The sequence below is a fragment of the Myripristis murdjan genome, chromosome 23 (assembly GCF_902150065.1).
Source record: "Myripristis murdjan chromosome 23, fMyrMur1.1, whole genome shotgun sequence".
NCBI lineage: Eukaryota > Metazoa > Chordata > Actinopteri > Holocentriformes > Holocentridae > Myripristis > Myripristis murdjan.
The window spans coordinates 482,647-508,486 of record NC_044002.1 but is presented as its reverse complement, the minus strand read 5'-3'; the positions used below and the strand labels follow the sequence as shown (position 1 = coordinate 508,486).

Below are 25,840 nucleotides of genomic sequence, written 5' to 3'. Positions count from 1 at the left end.
GACCCAAGTGTGTGGGATGTCCTGAAAATTTGGTGAAATGACATGTAATGACCCTTCTGTCTCAGATCTTTGAGATTTTTTGTTATGAAAACTGTTATGAACAGTGGAAACATTTGTCACTTTCATTGGAGGTCTGGTAAAGCTACATGCATGCAAATGATGTGCAGTCTGACACTGTCTCTCTGAAAAGGAAAGGAGCATATGATATTCCTTACAACTCTTTAAAAAAATCCATGCTTTGCCTCAACATGGCATCGTCCGTATAGACGGCTGCAAATATGGTTTGACCCTAAAAAAATTACAACAAAAGGTTTTTCAGCTGATTATTGTGGTATTAGGTGACCTTAATGACATACTAAAAGTCTACCAAAATCTGACCATGAGAAAGGCCTAATTTCAAGATGGCCGCCGCCAGTTCATTAAAATTACCATTACTCTTTCATTATTCATCGTACACAAGTAATTTTGGTGCCTAACCCCATGATTTATTATCATGCACAGCGCTACTGTGATTGTGTGTCCGGTCTGTATATGGTGTGTCTTGTATGTATCTGTTACTTTTGCCGCTGTGACAACTTGAATTTACCCTCTGGGGGATTAATAAAGTCTTATTCTATTCTATTCTATTCTTTTGATGATCTAGGTATCCAATGGGCATAGTGAAATGATTACTCGTGCAATTATAAATTAAAACAATTGTTTATAAGGATATTTATGTTAAAAGTGAAGAAAAACTTACAACGTAACTGGGCATTTTTCTTCTTTCCATGTGCTTTAATGTCCAGTATTGGTGATTTTACTTACAATTCACATCCTGTGGAAGCTTTCAGGAGATTTCTTTTGATACCAGTAAGCATTAAATTCATCAGTACCATGAGGTACTGGGGTGACTTGTTTGAGCCAAATTTGAGTTGCCACCTTCTGAGCTGCTAAAAATGTTGACAATTTTTTTGTGTTTAGCTGTTTTTGAGGATATCATGAAGCCTTGTTCCACCAAAAAAATAACTAGATGGTATTTATATTTATCAATTAACTTGTTTGACTTGAAATGGGTGACCATTTCAGAGGGTTTTAATAGCATCTCATGAGAAATATTACATTTCACAATAATGTCATTATATTATTGCAATTTGGACAAGTTAAATGGATTTCTTGACCCCCAAAACATAGGGTTAGACACAAAAAATTCTTATCTAGGATAAATAATGAAGGAGTTGTGGTATTTTACGGAATTTTTGACCATTTTGGACGCCATCTCGAAAATTAGGCCTTTCTAGTGGTCAGATTTTGGTAGACTTTTAGTATGTCATTAAGGTCACCTAATACTACAAAAATCAGTTGAAAAACCCTTTGTTGTAATTTTTTTAGGGTTAGGTGCTTTTTTTCATAAATGCAGCCACCTAATAGGACAACTAATGGACCAAAATGATGGATCAAGTGTGTTCCAAGAAGTGTTTTTTGGTTTAAAGTCACAGTCTGGAAAAAATCCTAAAATCTAATTCTTTGCTCAGAGATCTTAAAATCAACATATGCAATGGAGTCCTCCATGTGAATGGGGCTGACAACAAGATCAATAATGTCCTTCAGGTTGGCCAAGCTGGACTCTCTGTCCAATCAACAAAGGCAAAATGACTGATTAGACTCCAGTTCTCATGGGTGTTTCTGGCAGGAAGTTTTTTTTAATCCAAAACAGAGCCACAGGATGAAGTTAATTAGTTTTGTCAGCCTACTTAAACTTGAAAGATGACAATACTTTATTCAGTGTAAATAATTTGAAATACTTCTTTGATTAATACACTGCTCGAGCAAGGTCAAAAGGAACAGTTCCTTCAAAAAGATTGTGTGCAATATCTGGAGGAATGGTAGTGGTAACTTCAAAATATGAGAGGCAAAATACAAAGTATACTTTGATGTCATACCTTAATTAATGGGAAATTTGTTTTCAAGGATTCTTCGATGATCTGTGTGAATGTTTTTGGTTCTCATAGTAAAGACTCCACTTATAACTTTAGTCTGAAAATTTGATCTTTGTGCAGTGCAAAATTTACATATGTATGACCTATAGAAATTTTCAACAAATTACCAGCCTGATCCAACATTCTGTCAGTGAAGAATTTGCTGCAAATACTTTAAAATTCAAATACAGGGTAGGAGTAGTATCATGGAAGGGCGCAAGGGAGTAATTTCACCTAGGGCGCCAACATAGGTAGAACCACCATTGCGGACTGGGACTGAAAAACAGCCCTGGACAGCATAGGAGTCTAGTTTAGCTGCAATACTCACAGAGATGGAGGACACACCACAGATGTCTTGCTGCCTGGACAGTGGAAAACAGTAACCTGAGAGCACACAACACCACTGGCTATATTTGGTTTAAAAGCCCTCAGAAAGTATGCCTCAGCATAAACTCTATGCATGTTTCTCCTTTCATGTGCTATCCTTTCAAATGCTAAACATACTGCCCAATATAGTACATGGTTCTTCACAGTATGTGAGCCTTTTTCTATCTGTGCCATCTGTGTGTTCAAAAAAAATTTGTACTGTTAAATATTTTGTCTTCTGAGGATGGTGAGAATGTATTTGGCACTGACTTGGCACTGAATATAATTCAAGCTTGAGCTGGAATGGGTGTCATCCTCTGCCCTACGTCTATGCTCAGCCTAGGTAAACAAATGATACAAATGATGAATATTAAAAAAATAAACAGGGTTTATGCAGCCAGTTGTCTTACAGCTCCTTATTTCTTTTCTTATTAGTGCTTTAATTATTAATACAAATGCTGCATAATATAATTACACTTTTGCTTCAGATTATCTGTCTATCTTCGTTTTCTAAATTGGCTCTTAACTTAGTGTGAAAGTAACTCTAGTTTGTGCTTCTCTCATGTAATTATTCAGCTCAGTTCAATTCAATTTTATTTGTATGTCAAATAATAACAAAAGTTATGTCAAGGTCTTTTTCAGAAACCTAACAGATATTGGCCAAATCCATGGATTAAAATCTCCCTCAAGTACAAGCACCAAGCGGCAGTGGCAAGAAAAATAGAAACCTTGAGCAGAACTCGGCTCTGGGTGCATGGTCATCTGCGTCGTCATCTGTTTTATTTCTTGCATACATGAATAACACAAACTAGAACTAGGCTGAAAGGGAGCAACCTGAATACACTTGTGTTCTATACAATACTTACCAGTTGTCCATTACTTACACAACTTGGTTTTGTATAAATTGCACTTTAAACAAACAACTATGCACTTTAATAATGGTACTTTGCACTTGAGTGGTGATATTTGCACTTTGTTGTTTGCACAGAATATTTGCACATTTTATACAGACAATTTATTGTTTCTATTTATTGAATAATTTATAGCGTGTGTATTTAACAGTGTAAAACCAGTCAGTGCTTGGCTCCGCTTGAAAGAAGTGAAATTGAATTAGTCTCCAACACCGCACTTGTGGGGATGTTTGTTCATAATTGTCGAACAGTGTTACAAGTAAGTTGCTAAATTCTACACTATGTGCAGACTCTTAAGTTCAGCAGTATCATAGAAGAAATTTGTAAGTGCATTACTGAGTAAAAACATTGTGAGCTGTCTGTTTGAACACTTACCTGTCCTGTGTCGGTTCCAAGTTGTTTTGCCAAAGAATCTTGTGTGGTACAAGTTCATTTGTTTCATTTGTTTATTTTTTGGAGGATAATAGTGTATATAAATAATTGTAAATAGTAGCTGTGAAATTATATTCTATCTTACTTATCTATGATAACTTAGCATGAAATAATGTATCAACTGTACTGGTTAATGTTAGGTGGAAAGAAAAATGTACAAGAGGAGCCAGATGAGGGAGCTTGCTCATCAGCTGACCAAAGCGCCACTGCAGAGCATAAAGCAGAGGAGACGCTGGAGGAGCTGGCAGATCGTGTAAAATCCCTCATTTGATCTTAAGCAGTGAGAGATCCACAGATGGAGAAAGAGTCCTCTTGTCAAGAGCAGCAATGAAAAAGTATGCAGCATCAGTTTTTACAAATACAACAGCAAGTAAACACAATGAGAGATTAATACAGACAAGCATTTGAGACACAGGAGGAAGGCCAGCCCCAGGAAAGGGATGGTGATGATGGTGACCATGATGACAACGATAATGATGATAATGAGATAAGATGACCAGCCAGATGAGTCAAGGCTTGAGGGTGACATCAAACATTTCCTGACCATTTGAGAGAATGTCCCATGTATGTCGCTGGCCCCCAAAATGGATGGGCTATTCATTTGGTTTCTGGAAAGCTCGGCTTTCAAGAAAAGGCACAACTGTGGCAGAAATATCAGAGACTATTATCCTTTAGCAGTTCCTGAGGATGGTCCATCCAGAGCTGGAAATCTGGATCAGAAAGCATGACCCCAAGACAGCAGAGGAAGCAGCTCGCCTGGCAGAGGTCTTCACATCAGCAAGGACCGGGAGCCGAAACATCAACTTTGGATGGGGGAAAGCACCAAGCCCACTCAAGTAAGTCCACGGGGGTGAACTGGTCAGCCACAGGATAGAGGTTTTTCCACCAATAGGCAGTTGACTCCCCAAGCTCCAAGCCATGCTAAAAAGCCTCAACCTAGATCCTCCAAGCAGGAAGTCTGGTGCTGCCATTGCAAAGGTTTAGGCCACACCAAACAGTTTTGCCCAGCCCTTAACCACACCAAGTCTTCTCTTCTGTATTCAGTTCCAAGACCAACCAGGGTAGACACAGCGAGTGAGGCAGGCCGAACAGTACCAATCCTTATCTCAATGGTCACCATGAGAATGCTTTCAGGTGGTAATTTTGTCTAGTTTGGTCACAAAGGAAAAAGTGGTGTGAGGATGGATCCAGAATAAGCTGGATTCCAAGTCGGTTTGTTCGGCCAGGAATGTATACCCAAGTCTTGTGAAACATGTCAACTTACCTCCGCAAAGGGAGTAGCATGTGCACAACTGCTGTCTTTGTCAATCATAGATACATCTTTTGAGAGAATAGGCATGGACATTGTAGGGCCACTGGAAAAAAGTGCAGGTATACCAAGTGTTAGGAGTGAAGGTCATTAAGACCACCCCTTACCACCCCCAGGCGGACTGGCTGGTGGAGTGCTACAACCAGACACTGAAAAACATGCTGCGTAAGTTTGTCTCCCATACAGGTGCTGACTGGGACCAGTGACTGTCATACCTGCATCAACTGGGTTTTTGCCCTTTGAACTGTTGTGTGGTTGCCAGGTGAGAGGGCCATTGGATCTTTGAAAGACTACCAGGAAAGTCCAAAACTAGGAGGAGAAAATGTAGTGATCTATTTGGTCAAAATGAGGGAAAGACTGGAGGAGATGACAGCGCTTGCACATGAAAACATGAGGTCTGCTCAACAAAACCAGAAAGCCTGGTATGATTGGAAGGCCAGAGAGAGAGTCTTCAATCCAGGCCGAAAAGTACTCTTACTGCAACCAACCAGTAACAGTAAGTTGCTTGCAAAATGGCAGGAACCTTACGAAGTCACTAAATGAGTGTGTACGGTTACATATGAACTATATATGCCAGACAAACTGAAAGGTACCAGACTTTTCATGTCAGTTTGCTCAAAGAGTTCCAGGTTCGTCCAGAGAGTGTGCTAGTAGCTGATAGGTGCGTGCTGTCCAGGATGAGGACACAAATGAGAAGTTCTTTCTGACCACCACTACATCAGAGCCCATCAACAGTGGACCTGTCACATCTGTCTGCTGCCCAGCAGGCAGAGATCAAACCCCTACTTGATCCAGAGCTCTTCAGAGAGGCACCATGTTTCACATCTCTGGTCCAACACAAGATTCACCTGGCAAAAGATGCCACAGTCTGGCAGAAGAGCTACAGGATCCCAGAACAGTTCATTCCCGCACTGCGGAATCAGATTATTTATGTTCAACACTACACAAATTACTACACAATACAAATTTTATTAGGGACCCACTTGCATCAGTGGAAGTAATAAAGGAATATGCATTTAGTAAATGCTAAAAATGAAACATAGAAAACACATCTTGCAGCAATTTTTTTCAATTGGACAATCTGTAGACATATTTGACTGTGATTTGAGTTTTCAAAAACTTTAATAATAGACTGTGACAAAGGGCTACAGCCAGGAGATGAGTTAATCTCTCCTTCCATAGCTAGCAGTAAGGTTGTGGTTAGATGTTTCTGTCCCAATCATGGATACTGGATTCATGTTAGTCAAACAGCAACCATTGTTTAAACGGATGGTGTAGTCCCAAGAAAAAGAAAAAAAAAATCTGCCTCTATCTATGCTGTTCATGCAATCTTTGCATTTGCTCTTTGCACTACCTTGTGAATCCTTTGTCCTTTGGACCAGAACCAGAGCTTTATGGCACTTGATGTCGTTGTCCTCTCTGAATAGATCTTTGCTTGTTATTGTATAAAAATGTCGCATATATGTTGCTTTGGATAAAAGCATTTACCAAAAGTAAATTTGAAATGTAACTTGTAAAAACTAACTACTGTGTATTTCAGAGAAAATTGAGTCTGTCAAATGTCATTGAGAAATTTCCTGTTTCCAGAGAACAATTTCACTTCAGACAGCAGACCACCCCACACTGTTACTCAGGCAATATCAGGGCATTTTTTGAAAATGTCAATAAATATCATAAATAAAATATTTAATTTTTATAAAATATTCAAAATATTCAAAACTTGTTTTAGACTGGAATTTAAAGGAAACATTCAGTTTCCACAGACCAATTTCACTTCATACTGTGACACTTATAGACCACAGTGTCACTCAAGAAATATCAGGGCATTCTAATGTTTGATTTCAAAATTGAAAACCCTAAAAATGTAATACAAAAGCCAAAAACAAAAGAAAAAAAATTCAAACTAGAATTCAAAGGAAAATTGAGGCTTTGAAATTTGTGAATAAAAAATTTGACTTGAAAATATATTTAAAATTCAATGACAACATAGGTAATGAAAATCATCTGCATAGACACCTCTTTGGATGGCATGTTGAAGGTTCAGATAAACGGCTACCAAATGCAAATGCAAACACTTGGAAGGAACTCCAGACCTTTTATTTTCTTAATTTGTCATGGAATAACAAGGGAAAAGGCCACACCACCACACCATGAAACTGCTTTTAGTCAAGTGTCCAATTACTTTTGAGACGCTGAAAACGGGGTGACAATGTTTAACTGGCTGTAATTCCTAAAAGTTTATTGCCATATTTTTGTTCATCCTCTTAAGTTAAAGCTGAAATTCTGCACTTCAGTCACCTCTTTACTCTTCATTACTGCATTTCAAGTCCACTGTGGTGGTGTACAAGGGCAAAATTATGAACATTGTGTCACTGTCCAAATACTTGTGAACATAATTGTAAGTCTGTATTTTTAACATTAGATGTACCTTGCTAATTGTTAGAATGTTTTGTGCATGTAACTGCGCAGGGCACAAAGCATGTAGTTTTCCCGTGTTGGAGTGTCCATTTTATGCAAATTGTCATGTGAAAGAGCAAATGTTTTGCATTAAAATTATATTTCATGGCTCAGGGCTTTTGTTGTGGAATACCAAAAGAAATGGTGTGAGAGACCTGTGCTCTGTTAATCATGTTTGAAGCAGTGATGTGCAGCGAGGTTCATGGCTGGTGAGGCACTGACTCTTTCAGAGTCAGATTTACAAATATATGAACCCAACAGAGTAGCTTATTCACCATCCAGTCGGCAGCATGCTCATTGACTACTGGTTATGTTTCATATTAGCATTCTTTACACACACACAGGTAACATTCTTGGCCAAGAAAGAATGTTACATCTATAGTGGCACAGAGAGAGCGTATTTGCTCTGCACCCTCCCTGTGTTCTAAATTTTGTTGGCAATTCCACAATTCATACTCATTCAATACAAATGAAAGTATAGACTGATGTCCAAAAAAAAAAAAAACAATTTCCCACTTTTGATAAAATTGAAAAACGTTTTTTATGGTCTAACGTTTACTTGTAAATGAAGTCCATGTGCCTATCCTTGGACGAAAATCTCTGTTGTAAGTCCTCTGTATCTTCTTTTACTTTTAAAAGTATCTCCGTCTCAGTGGAGTTTTTCGCCAGGGAAGAAAGTCGTCCTATTCCAACTGTATGTTTCGTGTCTTTTCAATGCTGAGAATGACCTTCCCATGGACACTGTTGTAGCTGGTACAGTGAGCACCAGCTGGAGTAACTTTGTCGCCTGAGTCTGCATCAGATCCTTCTGGGCCAAAAAGCGAAGAGGCTGTTCAGGAGATTTACATTCTTTCACCGTTTGTGAGCTATACAGTCCGATGAGATCATCCTTTAGTCTAACAGAGTCAAAGAACCTAGCATATTTTGACAGGCTCTGCAGTTTGGTGTCGTCAAAATATTGTGACATTTCATTAAATTTTGTACAAATCGAACAAACCAAGGAAATCTAGCTCACCAAAATGATTAGATCAAATCTAGCTTTCATTTGAACACTGATATTGTCCAGATTGTTATAGAACATTTGTTTCCTCTCATCTCTGACTGTTTGTTTACTTCCACAAATTGCTCATAGAAAGCATCAAACTCCTCTCTCATGTACTTGACAACTCCAGTTGTGTCGTGGATTCACGCACAACAATATCCAATGTCCATTACATTGTTTTGCAGCACTCTAAAAAGTGCACCGGTTCCATTGAAAATGCCCTCATAGGTCATAATTTAAAAGCATGTTTATGCTTTTGACAGCCACTGATCATATCCAGCAGCCATCATTAGAGAGTCATTATCTTTTCATCTTTCTCAGCAAAAGCATGTAAAAATTAATTGACAAATCTGTGGAAATTATTACAAAATGAGGAGTAGATAATGAAGTTTTTTTTGCCTCATTTAATACACCTCTATATGGGCACCATTAGTTGCACGAAGCACATCAAGACAGTAATCGATTTCTTGCCATGTTCGCTGTAGCATAGCCTCATCAATGGTGGCAATGGCATCAGTGATCTTTTGCTTCAGGTCATTGATGTCCCGTATCTTTGTTCGATACACAATATCTTTAACATAACCCTGTAGTTTCGCTGAGTCTGCGTACATCTGATTTTGTTTCAATAAACCATGATACACGTTGTGCCTTTTCTTGAGGAGTAGCCATTTTTTAGGGGTTTATTTAACAGAACCTATTTCATCAACAGGGTACCTGAAATACACAAATGCAATATGATTAAAAACTTTGATAACCACTGAGTACATATAGTGGGGCGGCTTAGCTCAATATATCACAACAATCGTTAATTTTGTGATAAAAGCATAAAATTTGGTGGATGTGTTGGTGGATATATTTCAAACAAATCTGGATATTGGGCCATCACAAAATCGCCCCTGAGTGGCCATAGCAGGCATTTGATTTGTTAAAATGAATAAAAATATTAAAATGATTCATTAAAATATTTAAAAAATGTAAATACACATTAAATTAAGAAAAAATACAGTTATACACACTCAGTATCTCAAACACTTTCTGCCCCACCACCACAACCACCACTGCAAGCCAGCTAGCCAACAAGCTAGCTAGCATATAGTCAGGACCGAAAATTGAAAAAGCCCCTTAGGAAACAACATGGTAGGCATTTTTGAGGAAAAGCACTTTATCTGTTGTTTCTGTATGATTATTTAATGCAGAATGCATTTCTGCCATATGCGAAGCTGTAAAAGTTACCGTTTAGTCATAATTATTGATTAATTAGCATAGCTATTGATTAGTCGCCCAAAGTTAGAAATGGCTATCAGTTTCCTATTTGTCAATATTCTATATATGATGTTTGGTATCATTGTAAAGGGGACCTTCTCAGCTTTCATTTAAGCCCATGGATGTCTCTTTCTGACAAACACAGAGGTCACATGACCTCCTTAAACCATAAATTACACACATTATCCCACATTTTTCGCCTAAACTATATAGTTTCTTTTATCCCTGTGGGATCAAGGGATATCAAGGACCTAAAAGACAACAACCACAATATCTAATGGACTTTGAGGAGTATGATATACCCATACTATTTCTTTGTGAGAGGTTATTGTGAACCTTAACATCGCAGTAACTGGCTCAGGCCCATTCACCTCCATTCATTCTCCAGCATTACGTAAAAACGACCTCACCAATTGTTTACTGTAGATATAATGATATTATTACTAATACAAATGTAATAATCAAAGGCAAGGTAGACATTTTTCATCAATTTAATTAATTAGTAAAAATTAACTGAACGTGGCCACTAATTATTACAAATATGGATGATAATGATTGGATCAAAACAGCAGTGCATTACAATTTTTTTGTGATCACATTTTTTCTTCTTCAGTGCATTATATTTTCATGCAAAGGTCACTTGACTTTCGGCACTGACAAGATCTACTGGAATGTGTTTAGGCAGCACAGCGATCTACTCAATGGGCTTGGTGAAGGTCCGGAGGTTAATGACTCCACCATTATGGATGCAGAAGTGTTCTTCTGCAAATTATATGGTGCAGTCAACACAAACAACATCACTGAAGTCCGTTTGGGCATGTTTGTCAAGAGCATGACCATAGAGAGACTGCCACCCACCAGAGATGCTCTGAACTTTCACATCCAGCATGTTCACTTCCAGACTTTGGTCTGGCGGCAGGCCCACTTGCAGTACCCGGTGCTCCCACCCCCTGAAAATATGGGATGGAAGATGGAGGACAATGCACTTGTTCCTGAACTCATGTCACTGCCTGCAGTTCCAGATGCCTGTGAGGAGCTAGTGACCTGTGGCTGCACAACTGGATGCCAAACCCATGCACTGCATCTTGTCAGTGCCGAAAGTCAAGTGGCCTTTGCATGAATATGTAATGCACTGAAAAAGAAAAAATGTGATCACAAAAAAATTGTAATGCACTGCTGTTTTGATCCAATCATTATCATCCATATTTGTAATAATTAGTGGCCACGTTCAGTTAATTTTTACTAATTAATTAAACTGATGAAAAATGCCTACCTTGCCTTTGATTATTATTACATTTGTATTAGTAATAATATCATTATATCTACAGTAAACAATTGGTGAGGTCGTTTTTACGTAATGCTGGAGAATGAATGGAGGTGAATGGGCCTGAGTCGATTACTGCTATTTTAAGGCTCACAATAACCTCTCACAAAGAAATAGTATGGGTATATCATACATTTCCTGAATCCTCAAAGTCCATTAGGTATTGTGGTTGTTGTCTTTTAGGTCCTTGATATCCCTTGATCCCACAGGGATAAAAGAAACTATATAGTTTAGGCGAAAAATGTGGGAAAATGTGTGTAATTTATGGTTTAAGGAGGTCATGTGACCTCTGTGTTTGTCAGAAAGAGACACCCATGGGCTTAAATGAAAGCTGAGAAGGTCCCCTTTACAATGATACCAAACAATCATATATAGAATATTGACAAATAGGAAACTGACAGCCATTTCTAACTTTGGGCGACTAATCAATAATTATGCTAATTAATCAATAATTATGAGCATTAAATAATCATACAGAAACAACAGATAAAGTGCTTTTCCTCAAAAATGCCTACCATGTTGTTTTCTAAGGGGCTTTTTCAATTTTCGGTCCTGACTAATATGCTTCCTGCGACAAGCATTGCAGTGGACAGTCCATCAAGGTAGGCCTAAACATTTTATTTCAACTGTAATAATTATGAATAAAATATGCTAGTTTTTGGATATATACATTTTGAACATCATAGATAAAGGCTAAAAAGAAAGAATTATTGTGGGGGAACAGTGGAGAGGTAACTTTTCAAGCTAGCAAAACTAGGTAATTAAGCTAGGTAGTTAGCTTGGAACATGTAGCTAGCTTGGAATGTAGCAAGTATGTAGCAAAGCTGTAGCTATGTTGTATGTAGCTATGTTCTGTTCTGTTACATTGTAATAAAGCTTTTTCCCACTTTAAAATAATAAAATTTCTAAATTATATTTGTGGTGCTGAAAACATGAAACAGCAGCTGTAGGGTAGGCAAAGCATTCCATGCCAGTAACCACTGGCGGCCATTTTTAAAAATGGCTGCCACAGTCATCAGAATAAAAATTTGCAGTGGCCCAATATCCAGATTCATTCAACATATATTCAGCTATGAGTGTACCAAATTTGGTGCTTTTATCACAATATGAACGATAGTTTAGCTATGCCACCCCACTAATAAAACAAATCTGATTAACATATCTCATCAATTGCTTTTGTAATAGATTTTTGAAATTGTAAAGAGACTTTGAGGACACCCTGTAGTTCTCCATAGTTGCCACGATTAGAAGAGCTTGTCCTCTTGTTTACACAAAATGCCAGCTCCTGTTTGGCTAGGAAGCAGGTTGCATTTATGAGCTCTTTTAAAATCTCTTGGTTTTCCTTTCTTGGTAAATTTTTCATGCCACAATATCCCATTTTAGTCCAGACGCATGTTGAGTACAAAAGGCAAGGAAAGCAGTAAAGGCGGTCCACACAGCCAGTCAATCTTTTCAGGAGTACCACTCCATTTGAAAAGAGCAAGCTTTCTTCTGTCCTGTGGTTTGAAGCAAACCTTTCAGCTCCAGTGTTGGTCTTCCGTTATTTAAATCAATCAATCAATCAATCATACTTCCCACATGGTAAATGGACTGCATTTCTATCACGCTTTTCTAGTCTACTGACCACTCAAACACTTTACAATGTTTTCCTCACATTCACCCATTCACACACACATTCACACACTGATGGCAGAGGCTGCCATGCAGGGCGCCTACCTGTCCATCCAGAGTGGTGAGGGGTTCAGTATCTTGCTCAAGGACACTTCGACACACTATGGAGGAGCTGGGCATCGAGCCAGGAAACCTCCAGTTATCAGGCGACTGCTCTACCTCCTGAGTCACGCCGCCCCTCATTTATCACATCCTGTTGTGACTGAAAGTCCAGTTTTCAGAAATTTTTAAGCTTAGGTATATAATCTTCCATTTTGGCAGTCAGTCGGAGCAAGAATTAAAAAAAATTCACAGCTGTAGTGCACTTGATTTTCTGATTTTAGCTAGCTTTTTGGCGCCTACAGTCTCTGCGTAGAAGAACAGCAGCAACAAGAACCTGTGGGCTCATGTACACCCCCTTCAGTGTGGCAGAGCACTGTCTGCCTCACTTTGTGCTTTTTGCACTGCAGTTTTATGTCTGATCAGATAGACTAAATACGTTACACCCATACATTAAGTACTTTAGCCAGACTATGGAAAGTCAGGGCGTATAATAAAAGTGTCTGCAAACATTATTACATTATTAGCGACATACAGAGAGACAGCAACAGGCACGTGCCAGTTGCATGCCACAGCCCAGTTTGTGAGGGATTGCACAATCTGAGGTGAGGTGAGGTGAGGCTCGTCACAGCTGCACCTTGTGTCTCTTCCCTGCATTTTAACAGGAAATGCACAAATTCAGCAATTTTGACTATAAAAATAATTGAAATTATTGGAATCATACAGAAAATAAATTTATAGCACTTACTTTTACTCTGCCTCACCTGCCTCCCTTGACTGCACGTCCCTGTAGCAGCAGAAACTCTGCAAGCTAACACAGCTGCAGCTTAGGCCTTGGGAAGCAGTCTTCGACTTTTCCTTCCTCATAGATTTCTGATATTTTTTATGTCTGTATTTCAGTCTTACCTCCAGGTGTCCAGCAGCAGTTTGTCAAGAAAGAAGAGAACATTCTGGACCAGGAGGAGCCAGAGCCTCCTCACATTAAAGAGGAACAGGAGGAACTCCCAACCAGTCAGGAGGGAGAGCAGCATCGAGGGCTGCAGGAGACTAATATCACTCCTGTCCCTGTGAAGAGTGAAGATGATGAAGCAAAAGCTCAGTCCTCACAGCTTCATCCAAGCCAAACTGAGGAGAACAAACAGGCAGAGCCTCTAGCCAGCAGCTCAGCTGAACAGATGGAAACAAAACCTGATGGAGAGGACTGTGTGGGATCAGAACCAGTCAGAAACTTGGATCCAACTGGTGGTTTACAACCAGCTAGAGGTGGCCAGCTCCTCTCTTCACACTCTTCTGAACCTGAGACGGAAGACCTTGACGATGGTTGGGAAGAAACAAGAAAACCTCAGCCAGGTTTAGAGCCACCAAACAAACTCTTTTTCAGTCAGAACAACTCTAATACTGGGGAGAATTCATCTACCTGCTCTGTGACAAACCACACAGGAAAGAAACTTTGGAGTTGTTCAGTTTGTGGTAAAATCTTTAAACAAAAGGGTGACTTCAGCAGACACATGATGATACACACAGGAGAGAAACCATTTAGCTGCTCAGTCTGCAACAAAAGGTTTAGCCAGAATGGAAAAGTACAGATCCACATGCGAAGTCATACAAATGAAAAACCATTTAGCTGCAAAGTTTGTGGCCAAAGATTCAAACACAGATACACAGTGGTTACACACATGAGACTTCACACAGGGGAGAAACCATTTAGTTGCTCAGTGTGTACTAAATCATTTGTTTGCAAAGGAAACATGCAGGCACACATGGCAACCCACACAGGAGCTAGACCATTTAGCTGCTCATTTTGTGGCAAAAGTTTCACTGAAAAAGGATCCCTGAGCAAACACACAAGAATCCACACAGGAGAGAGGCCATATAGTTGTTCGATGTGTGGCAAAAGTTTCAGTGAAAAAGGATCTTTGAAAAAACACATGAGAACCCATACAGGAGAGAAACCATTTAGTTGCTCAATCTGTGGTAAAGGTTTCACACAGAAAGGTGACTTTAACAGACACACCAGAATCCACAGAGGTGAGAAACCATTTAGTTGCTCCGTCTGCAACAAAAAATTTAGCCTCCGTGGAAATTTACAGATCCATATGCGACTTCATACCAATGAAAAACCATTTAGCTGCAAAGTTTGTGGTGAAGCATTCAAGTACAGCCGAACAGTGGTTAAACACATGAGAATCCACACAAGAGAGAAACCATTTCATTGCTCAGTGTGATAAGTGTTTTACTGATGCAAGAATTTGAAATAACAAAACCAACAAAAACATGAAAGTTTACACAGGTGAGGAACTCTTAAGTTGGAGTGTGTTTGGGAGAAGTTTGAGGCTATTCCCATTAACAACTGCCCTGAGAAATCCAAAAACAAGATGACAGCTGTCCGTCTGTACACAACTGGAATTAACATGAGTCTCAAAATGCATCTCACCTGCCCACTTTTGTTCGGATCTCAGCTTGTATTCGGATTTCTCCAGATGGTTGTTATAACCAGGTGGGAGCAGCCTCTTTCAGCAGGCATTTGTGTATTAGGAGACATGAGTTTGTTGTGAGAGAGAGGCAGCAGGTGAATCTGCAGAGCTGCTGCTTAAGCTCAACTGTTCAGCAGCAACAGGACAAAATACTAGAGACACGATGAGAGTCCATCATCTGGTTGCAGTCCTGCTGCTGCTGTTCCTGTTGGGGCGGCATGGCTCAGGAGGTAGAGCGGTTGTCTGGTAATTGAACAGTTCCCGGCTCGATCCCCAGCTCCTCCAGAGTGTGTCAAAGTGTCCTTGAGCAAGATACTGAACCCCTCATGGTTCCTGATGAACAGCTAGGCACCTTGCATGGAAGCCTCTGCCATCAGTGTCTGAATGTGTGAGTGTATGGGTGAATGTGAAGCAAACATTACAAAGCGAGTTGAGTGGTCAGTAGACTAGAAAAGCACTATAGAAATGCAGTCCATTTACCATTTAAATAATGGAAGACCAACACTGGAGCTGAAAGGTTTGCTTCAAACCACAGGACAGAAGAAAGCTTGCTCTTTTCAAATGGAGTGGTACTCCTGAAAAGACTGACTGGCTGTGTGGACCGCCTTTACTTCTTTCCCTGCCTTTTGTACTCTTGCCATTGGCTCAAATTCTGGTTTACATTCCCATGTCAGTTTAATTATTTGTTAACATGTCAGTTAATGTTGGTGTGGTTCTCAAACAGACGGCATATGTTAGACTGTAACCAGGGCTGTCAAAGTTCATGTATTAATGCATGTTGAATGAATGTTAATTTGAGGACCTTAATGCATTACTAAACAATGCAATGTTCCACAATTCAGTGTCACTCGATGCAGCACATGGTGCCAGCACAGAGTTATTGAAAACTGATGATAGACAAAATTAATTACAAGGCACCCCGCCAGAGGGGCACCAGAGGGGAGTGAATGACCAGAACTGTGCTAGCTCAATACCCACAGCTGATTGCCACAGGGTATTTATCATATAAACTCCTTTGAAGAGCAGTTGTTTCCAAACTACACTACAAAACAGTGAAAATGTGAACAAGCAAGTATTTTTTTTTTCATGTTAATGATGTGATTAAGCATGATTAATTAATGACCACCTTGCAAATAACACAATTTTGAAAAAATAAATATCTTCTTGACAGCCCTAATTATAACACATTTCTATGACTGTTTCTATGATTGGTGACGTGATTTTTGCAAATGTTAGCAGATGTTGATACATTTTGTTGTTATTGATACACCATCAGGCATTGATGGATGATGAAGCACCCCAACCAAAACATTGCAGCTTTACAAATACATTACTTGATGTGCAAGTACAGACAGTGTGCAGCTGTTTTTTCTGTGTTTTTGTGGTCAGTCCTCTATGCACCTTTCATCCATCGTTTACCCAAGGTCAGTTCTTTCATGTACTGATATAAAAATAATTTATTATCATCATGAAACTAATGTAGGAAAATTATGTTTCCCCAATATTTTTTTTTGCATTTAACTCATGTTTGATGTTATATGGTTATAGTTATCATTATAGTCATTTATGTGCTGAATATGTATCTAAAAATTAAACAAATAAAATCCCAAATCTGAGAACCTCATTCACAAAATGATATCCTACTATCAGGACAAAATAGTCAAGGGTTGTCCCTGAGTCAGAATTCCAATCTGTTTGGCTACTTTCGCTTTGGTGGTTGATTTGGAAGTTTCAGTTCATCTTGGTCTGTACAACAAAATGCGTTGTTCGCTGATTTGGTCTCTGGTTCCCTCCATGGTCGTAAATGAATGCTGCATTGATCCTTAACCAAACTAAACACACCAGTAACCAACCAGTAACCAAACTGAACACACAGACATTGTAGTCTGAGCCTCATCGTAATAAGGGCACAAACAGATATTTATTTTATTTTATTTTATTTTAGACTTTATTTGAACAGGGACAGTACACATTAATTAACATCTGCAACAGCTGTAAATGTGTCAGTGTTAGCCAAAGCTAATTTTCAACTGTAGTCCCTGGGCTGTGATGTTAAATAGGCAAGAGCCAGAAGAAGAGAAGCCAAGTTAAAAAGCACAAAAGCATGCAGATAAGTTAATTAGTTAAAAACAAGGTTTAAAAAAATGAAAGAAAAGGTACATAAAACATAGCAGCACATTAACACGACAAGCACATTGACCATATGAACATGAGCAACGTGTGCAGACAGACAAATATCAGGTAAGGGTGGCAGCATGCACAGACTGATGTAGGGGCACAGACATTTGCGGACACAACATATGTACAACATGTATGCAGACAACAAACACTGGAGTAGCATGACAGCGCAAACATTGACAGAGGCATGGGCACAGACAATTGCGGATATGTACAGCATAAGCATATACAGACATGCAGGCAAACAGACGGGTACGGTTGGACTAAGTAGGGCTGTTATGGTCGCATGTGTAGTTGTTTCTTATCCATGTTTTGAGAGTGTGTTTGAATGACCTGAGAGTTCTGATATTGTGAGTGGTGGTATGGAATTCCATGTTTTTTTGGCTCTCACCGAGAAGTCTGACTGGCTAAATGTGCTTTTCCTTAAGGGAATGGCAAAATCACCCGCTATGGCAGATCTAGTGAGTCTGCTGCTCTGGGTGAAAAAATCAGAGTGGTGGTGGGGCAAGGCCATTTTGTATTTTGTAGACCAGACTGGCAACCATTAGCTTTATTATGTTGTCAAAGCTTAGTAGTTTGTGCTTAGTTAGAATGCTACAGCGATGGTGATGGACAGGTTTCTGGTCCAGGTCCTTCAGAGCCTGTTTGTACACTGAATGCATTGGTGCTAGGGTTGTTTTGCAGGCTTGAGACCAGCTTGTGAGACAATAGGTGAGATGTGACATGATAATGGTATGGAAATACAGTGTTGAAGCTTCAACGTTCAAGCTGTTTCTGATATATCGGAAGTTTGAGAGATTGTATTTGACCTTTTGTGTGACCTTTTTGACATGTTTTTTGAATGTCAAGTTGCAATCCAGGGTAATTCCAAGGTATTTGCATTTGGTGACTACCTGTAGCCTCTCACCATCAGCATAGACATCTGGGTCGGGTGTATTGGATGGCCTTTTTTCAAAGAACGTACATCTGGACTAGGGCGCCAGAGCAGGCAGAAGGCAGGTCATTTATGTACATACTGAACAGGAGCGGGGCCAGATTGGAACCCTGTGGCACACCCACATTGTAGACCAGGGGAGGAGATAGTTTACCGTCTATTCTAACACATTGTGTCCTACCCTCAAGATAGGATCTCATCCATTTTATGGCATGAGGAGAAAAATTGAATTTGGACAGTTTAATGATAAGCACCTCGTGGCTGATGATATCAAAAGCCTTCTTCAGATCTAAGAACACAGCACCAATCACTTCCCCCTTGTCCATCTTTGCTTTGACAGACTCCAGGAAGAAGCAGCAGGCGGTTTCACTGGAGTGATTGGCTCTAAAGCCAAACTGCATGGGGTGAAGTGAGTAGGGGCTGTTGTTCAGATGGTCGACTAGTTGTTCCGTGACGTTCTTCTTGGGGATCTTTGAAACTATGGGGACATTGCTGATGGGTCTGTAGTTACTGACCTCATTTAAACTCCCTGACTTAAAAATTGGAGTGACAATTGCTGTCTTCCAACCCTCTGGGAACACAGCCTCTCTAATAGAGGCATTTACGATACTGGTTATGGGCTCTAAAAATGCCTCCCTATGCTTCTTCACAAAGGAGGAATCCATACCGTAGGCATCCTTTGCTTTAGAGTTTTTGAGTGAGCTTAGTATCTCCATCACTTTGGATTCTGGAACTTCTTTAATGGTAAAAACAGGGCATGTCTCATTAACCGGTACTGCATGTGAAACATTAGTTAACTGACTGGCGGTTAGGGCCTTAACAGAGTCTACAAAATACTTGTTGAAGGCTGTTGCGACTTGCAGTGGGTCTTGTATTAAATCACCATTTACATTAAGTTCTAATCTTTTCCCTGAGTTTCCACTGTATTTTCCTGTCAGTTTCTTTATGTTCTCCCAGATCAGTTTGCAATTGCCCTTTGCCTCATTTATAATGTTAATGAAAAAGGATGCCTTGGCCTGTCTTAGTTCCTTGGTTACCTTATTTCTCAGGGTTGTAAACCTACGCTTGTCATGTTCCGTTTTTGATTTTAGAGCTGTTTTTAGGGCACAATCTCTTTCTTTCATCAGTTTCCGTATGTCTTCGTTCAACCAAGGGAGAGTGCTCTTTTGACTACGTTTGGACTTTGTTTCTTTGAGGAAGCTGTTTATTGTGGACTTGATTTTGAAGAGGAACTGGTGGCTATCAGTTTCCACATCCATCCCTGATAATAAGTCACTCCACTTGATTTAACTTATTGTAGTATCAAAGTTGTCTTGGTCAACCCTAGGGATTCTGAAGTAGCTGTGTTTTTTTTTTTTTGTTAATGACAGATTAAATCGTTTCCTTGACAGTTTTCTGGAACTGAGTGTGAGATTGTGATCTGATAGACCAGTAACAAAGTTGAAGGACTTTGTGATCCTCTCTGGTCTTTTACTGAACACTAGATCGATTTGGGTCTTAGTTGTGGGTGTTATTTTTGTTGGCCCTCTAACTAGCTGCACAAAATCAAGTTTTGCCATTGTTTGCTTTAGGGTCTTTATGGCACGTTTGGCTTCCCAGTTTATATTGAGGTCGCCCATTAAGATAGCTTCCTTATCAAGGTCACACTCATTGAGCATAGTTTTAAGTAGGGATGGCTCGATACCACTTTTTCACATCCGATACCAATACCGATACTGCAGCCTTGAGGATCGGCCGATACCGATACCGATCCGATTCTTTTTGTCACTCTAAAAGTTGTTAATAATACGTGGATGTAATTTGCTTGGTCCTGACATCTAAACGTTTTTCACCCCAGAAATCTTAATGCATTCATACAGCGAGTTAGAAAATGTTTTTGTTTTTTTTTGTTTTTTTAAATTGCAAGACTGCTGCAGCAACAAAGGAGAGGGAGACGGCGTGGGAGAACATTGCTGCTCAGGTCAGTGCGTAGGTTTAAATGTAGTCCGTTGCAATCAATAATATTACAGGGGAAAACTGCTTGAATTACTGCTGGCCTATTAATTAATTTCAGTTAGGTGACGTGGGACGGCAACGCTCAAAAAGATAATTGTCTGGAAATGCTAAAACATCTATGCGCGGTCTTATACCCATCTCCCGACGAATATTTAATTCTCTGCACAGTAACACTGCACCTTCATCCACGGGATCGTTGTTGAAAGGACATGCCATGTTCGTGAAAAAAAGACACCATCTAACTACTAATGGACTTCTAATACTAATTAGAACTAATACACCACGCCAAAACTCGCCTGCTGACTGAATGAACGAGGAAGTTAACTACCGTGTGTGGCTGAAAGACGGCAGACACAGAGAGACACAGTAAGAGAGAAACTCAAGGTTTCATGAGAAAAACCTGGTCCCGACCAGGTTAGTTTCATGGAGTCTGTTACTGCCGTAACTGACCGAGAGCTTAAGTTACCTCCCTCTGTGAAACAGGCTAGAGTTACCCCTCTGTCTCTGCTTTGAGTTACCTCCCTTTGTGAAACGGAAAACTCAGAGTTTCCCTCATTTCAGGGTTAACAGACTCAGAGTTTTCACTAAACATGCTTGGGAAACAGACCCAAGATTTGCTGTACCAAAACAAAAACGTTTCGTTTTTCTTTGCACTCGCCTGTAAAAAGTCTCCGTACTCCTTTCCATGATGCTTCTTCAGATGCTTTATTAAGTTCGTTGTGTTAAAACGCTACCAACCCTTGAGACACTCATATTGCAAACGTTGCGCTTTTGTCCTCCGTTAACGTACAGCTCTGCAGGCTTCTGCTTACGTGACGAAAACACAGGCACATGGCAACCATGGCGACAGCTCGTCTGTGTTACGGCATGTCGCGCAAATTGAAGTTGAGGATATATGCGATAGCTTGGGCTTATGGATCGGATCGGACGGGTTCTAATAAAAAAAATCCGATACCCGATCCAGTCATTTTGGCCTGGATCGGACCATCCCTAGTTTTAAGTTGGTAGAAGAATGTGTTTTTTGAGGTAGGTGGTCGATATATCCCTATGATGGTGAAGGACATTTGGGGAGAAAGAGTGATTTTCAGACTGATGCATTCTAGTTTGTTTTCTAGTGACCAGTTAATCTGGGTGCAGTGTAAGTGGTCTTTAACATAGAACATCACACCGCCCCCCTTTCCTTCAGATCTGTCTTTCCTAAATATATTGTACCCTGGTACAGTCAGAGCAGCAGTAGGAGAATTGCTGTGTACCCACGTTTCAGAAAGGAAAAGGTAGTCAACGTTGGATTCAAGGAGTAGGTGTTTAATCTGGTCACTTTTAGGGGTAACACTACGGATGTTTAAGTGACCCCCCAAAAAGACCCTTGGGCTTGGCGCGAGGGTCCCATAAAATTCTAACATTATTAACAGACTGAAAAAATGTCCACTTATTATCATTTTAAATTGCCGGGTTTAGTGGATTACGGCTGCGTTTGACAGTGGAAACAAGTTTGGATCGGTCCTGCCACTGGTAGACGAAGGTGTCATACAATGTTTGTTTAGCGTGGCCGAAATGTTTGCCACATTCGCTGTCGTTGTTGATCAAATTAGGTTCAATCGGGTCGCATAAAACTTGGTCACGCTTCTTATCAAAAGAGAAAGTCGGGCGAGTATTCATAAAATGTGAGATAACACTGAACATAAAAAGTGCTGCTAATGCCCCTGATCTACCGGTGCCGGTGCTCGACCTGACGGCTGCCATTTTTCATAATTTTGCTGTCAGCTACTGTATAATGTTAGGTTACATTAGGTCTCCACTAGCTTGTTTTTCAGTTCAGTCCTAACTGTGCTGAAAAGACACAAAAAACTGCTGTGTCCCAGTCACATAAACTTGTTAGTTACGCATAGATAATCCATTTGTGACTTGTTGTACACATTCGTTTGCATTAAAAACACACTTAACTTGCCAGTTTACTTGCCACTCTAATACAGCCCAAGTGTGTGGACTTCTTTACAGAGTTATTGTTTTTTTGTGTCTGTATTTCAGTCTCACCTCCAGACACCCAGCAGTTGTTTGTCAAGAAAAAAGAGAGCAGACAGCCACACATTAAAGAGGAACAGGAGGAGTTCCCTTTCACTCCTTTCCCTGTGAAGCATGAAGATCAAGAGAAAGCTGAGTCCTCACAGCTTCATCCAAGTCAAACTGAGAACAGAGAGACAGAGCCTCTATCCAGCTGCTCAACTGAACAGATGGAAAGTGAGGCTGATGGAGAGGACTGTGGAGGATCACCAGCCAGGAGCTTAGATCCAGCTGGTGCTTTACAACCAGCAAGTGATGCCCAGCTCTTCTCTTCACACTCCTCTGAATCTGAGACTGAAGACAGCGATGACTGGGAAGAGACCAGAGAACCCCAGTCAGGCTTCAAGCCACTGAATGAACTCCTTGTAAGTTATAAGAGAGCTGGTATTGAAGGGAAACCCTTGAGTTGCTCAGTTTGTGGTAAAGCTTTTCATAAGAAACGTAACATGAAGATGCACATGAGAGTTCACACATGGGAGAGACCTTTCAGTTGTTCAGTATGCAGCAAAAGTTTTAACAGACAGGAGTCACTGGTCACACACATGAGAACACACACTGGAGAGAAACCACATAGTTGCAGTGCCTGTGGTAAAAGGTTTGGCCAGCTGTCTAATTTGAAGACACACATGAGACTTCACACTGGAGAGAAACCATTTGGTTGTAGTTTTTGCGACAAAAGATTTCGTTATGTATCCAATATGAGGAGACATGAGAGACTTCACACAGGAGAGAAACCCTACAGCTGTTGTGTTTGTAGGAGAGGTTTTCCTCAACTGGAACAACTCAGAAGACATAAGTGTGCTGGAGACAGCAACAGCAGCAGGTGAAGCTGCAGAGCTGCTAGTTGAAATTAACTGTTCAGCAGTAACAGGACAATTAACTAGAGATACTTCATGATAGTCCATCATTCAGGACAAAACCTAGACCCCTCTAGTTGGTGTGATCCAGAGTCATTCAGACTTTCAGGCACCAGTGTCATTGTCTTACAGCAGTGAGGGTTAAACATCAGAGATTTAGAAAAAGTGAAGACTCTTCAGGATGATAAGAAGATGGAGTCAGTCAATTTACATGAAAGAAACACACACAGCTGTGCTGTGTGTGTTTTACAGGAATGTGCAGCATCTGAAGCAAGAGTTGACAAAGCAGAAGGAGAAATGGCTGGCCTTCATAGTATTACTTTTAGTTGGTAAAATGTATCTACCTTTCATAGACAGATGCTCCTGAATTAAAAAATCATTGAACAATTTCACACAGATCTACAATTTACTTTTGAACTTGGTTTAAAAGAATTTGGATCATACAGTTATTGAACAGTGATTGACAACTGTATAATTTCTTAATTATTTATGGTAGAGACTCTACCCTCTAAGTAACTATCTTGTAGTTTAGGCTGTTTCATAGTTTAATTTTGGCTGTCTTTGTGTTTGTAAATGCATTAAAGATCCAGGTAGGATGAGAAATCCACGAGGAGAGTAATGTTCTCTTAAATTATAATGGGCTGCAGTTCCGGAACAAGTACACTGGGTCAAAGTCCTCTGCTATTGCAAATGCTGGTTGCACTTTCTTGTGGATAGTCCAGAGATATTCAGCAAAATGTCAATTGTTATATAACTTACATATCAACAAAAGTTCAGTAGAATAGTAAAAGTGTTACCTAACCTTTATTGTACTGAAATTTAAAATTCCCACTGAAGGTAAATATGCTTTTTGTTAATGTTACCTCAAAACATTTTCTCTTTTAGATTTCTGGTAGTACTGGAAGGTTCCTCTGGCTTGGACTGTTTTTATTTGCAAAATAAGACATGCTCATTTATTACAAAATAAGCATGAACAATTATTTCCTTATTGTAAGTTTACTTCTGACATCTGTAAGATTTTTCATTTATATAATCAAAGAGATATGAAGCAGCTCTGTTTTTATTTGTTGTATATTGTTGCCAAAGGATCTGGAAGATACTGTTCATTGTTCAGTCATACACACTGTCAATATGTGTGTTAAAAATTGGTTTTCTCTTGTTAAGTCTTTTTTTTTTCATTGAGTAAAAGAGCTCCATACGTGTGTTTTTTTAATGCCTTGTTCGTGTTTAATATATGTTTGCCACATCAAACACAACAAAGCACAACACAAAAAGGAAATTATTTCTCGTATGTGCTTGAGAATCTTAGGTGGCTTTCAGTGCCTTATTTTTAGTCTCCTTGCTCTTCCTCCAGTTTGTGAAAGAGTTTTCTGCCTGCCATCTTTAAAGACTTCAATTAAAAGGTTCTGGAGGAGTCTTGAGCGAGAAAACATGAGTGCACCCTCACTTCTCATTTTTGTCACCTGTTGCATTTCATGTGAATTTCAGATGAAGGTTTAAAATCACAGGATATCAATGAAGGAGTCCTGGATGCAAAATACGTGAATTGGCTGCACCCCTGAACTCCTCAAGGTGGATTTAATCTCAGAGGATACTATCCTGGGGGCTTTCCACCTAGCCACAAGCATCACCAAGGTAATACTGATATTCAGTCAACACGTGGTGCAGTTATCCACAGACTGGAAACACCAAACATTAGTATAGTCTTCTCTCTGCCATAAGCAGTGTGGAAGCTATTTTAGTCAAAAGGCAGCCAAGCTAAATAATCAAGACTGTTATGTGATTTAACCAAAAATAAGGTTTGTATGGATGACATAAACTTAAAAGATAAAGTTAAGATCGGGCTTGAATATAACCGTGTCAAGGCCAGTCTGAACTTTCTCTGAACTTGTTCAGACCAGTTTAGAACAAGTTAGAACAGGTCTGGAAAGACGTGGTGGTATCCAGGGGAAAGTTCCGATGACATTGTTTTAGGTCCGGAAAATATCCCAAAAAGGGTAGATAGAGGGTTGTCCCTCAGCTCCGTTGTCAAAGCTGGGAGGACCTTCTAAACAGTATAAAAATGTTGTCAGGGTGGATTCGAGTTAGTTCTCTAGGGAATGCTCCTGGGAGGACTCCTGTTGAAGATCTTTAACTCTTTAAATCTGAATGTCTCGTCGCAGACACAGCTGCGCACGTCATACTGTAAGTACCATAATTGCCGTAAAGTTTGAGCTATCAAAAAAATTCCAACTGTTCCTGAAAGCTAAGAAGTTGCGCTTCAGCCCACATTCTAATACTTGCCAAGAAGAAAAAAATAGTGGAACTGTTGCCTAGGAAACACGTACCCTTGTGCAGTCTCTCTCTCTCTCCATCTATTTGGCTGACGGACGATGCGAGAGGGTCGCCATTCCCCGACCACCCACCATCGCAGGGCACAATAAGTGAAGGGGGAGGGGTGGACACGTCCGACAACATGCTGGGGACAAACTTAGTGCAATGCAAAACCTGGCAGTGGACCGTGACTGTGTTACAACACCTCCTCGAGCTGTTGATGATGTCGCCATCACCAACAGCTTCATAATTCACAAGA

At 39.9% G+C, this 25,840-nt stretch overlaps 1 protein-coding gene across 5 annotated transcripts in view; it reads left to right on the top strand.

Moving 5' to 3' along the window:
• Window positions 1-25,031, top strand: part of LOC115354948 (zinc finger protein OZF-like) — a 30,796-nt gene extending 5,765 nt beyond the window's left edge. The window contains exons 2-3 of one of the 5 annotated variants that reach the window (XM_030045504.1): window positions 22,379-22,776; window positions 24,757-25,031. In XM_030045504.1, the coding sequence (XP_029901364.1) occupies window positions 22,379-22,776; window positions 24,757-24,768 (410 nt within the window). In that variant the 3' untranslated portion in view covers window positions 24,769-25,031. The other 4 variants (XM_030045502.1, XM_030045503.1, XM_030045501.1 and 1 more) reach the window with 4 other exon arrangements.
• The last annotated feature ends 809 nt before the right edge of the window (window positions 25,032-25,840 follow it).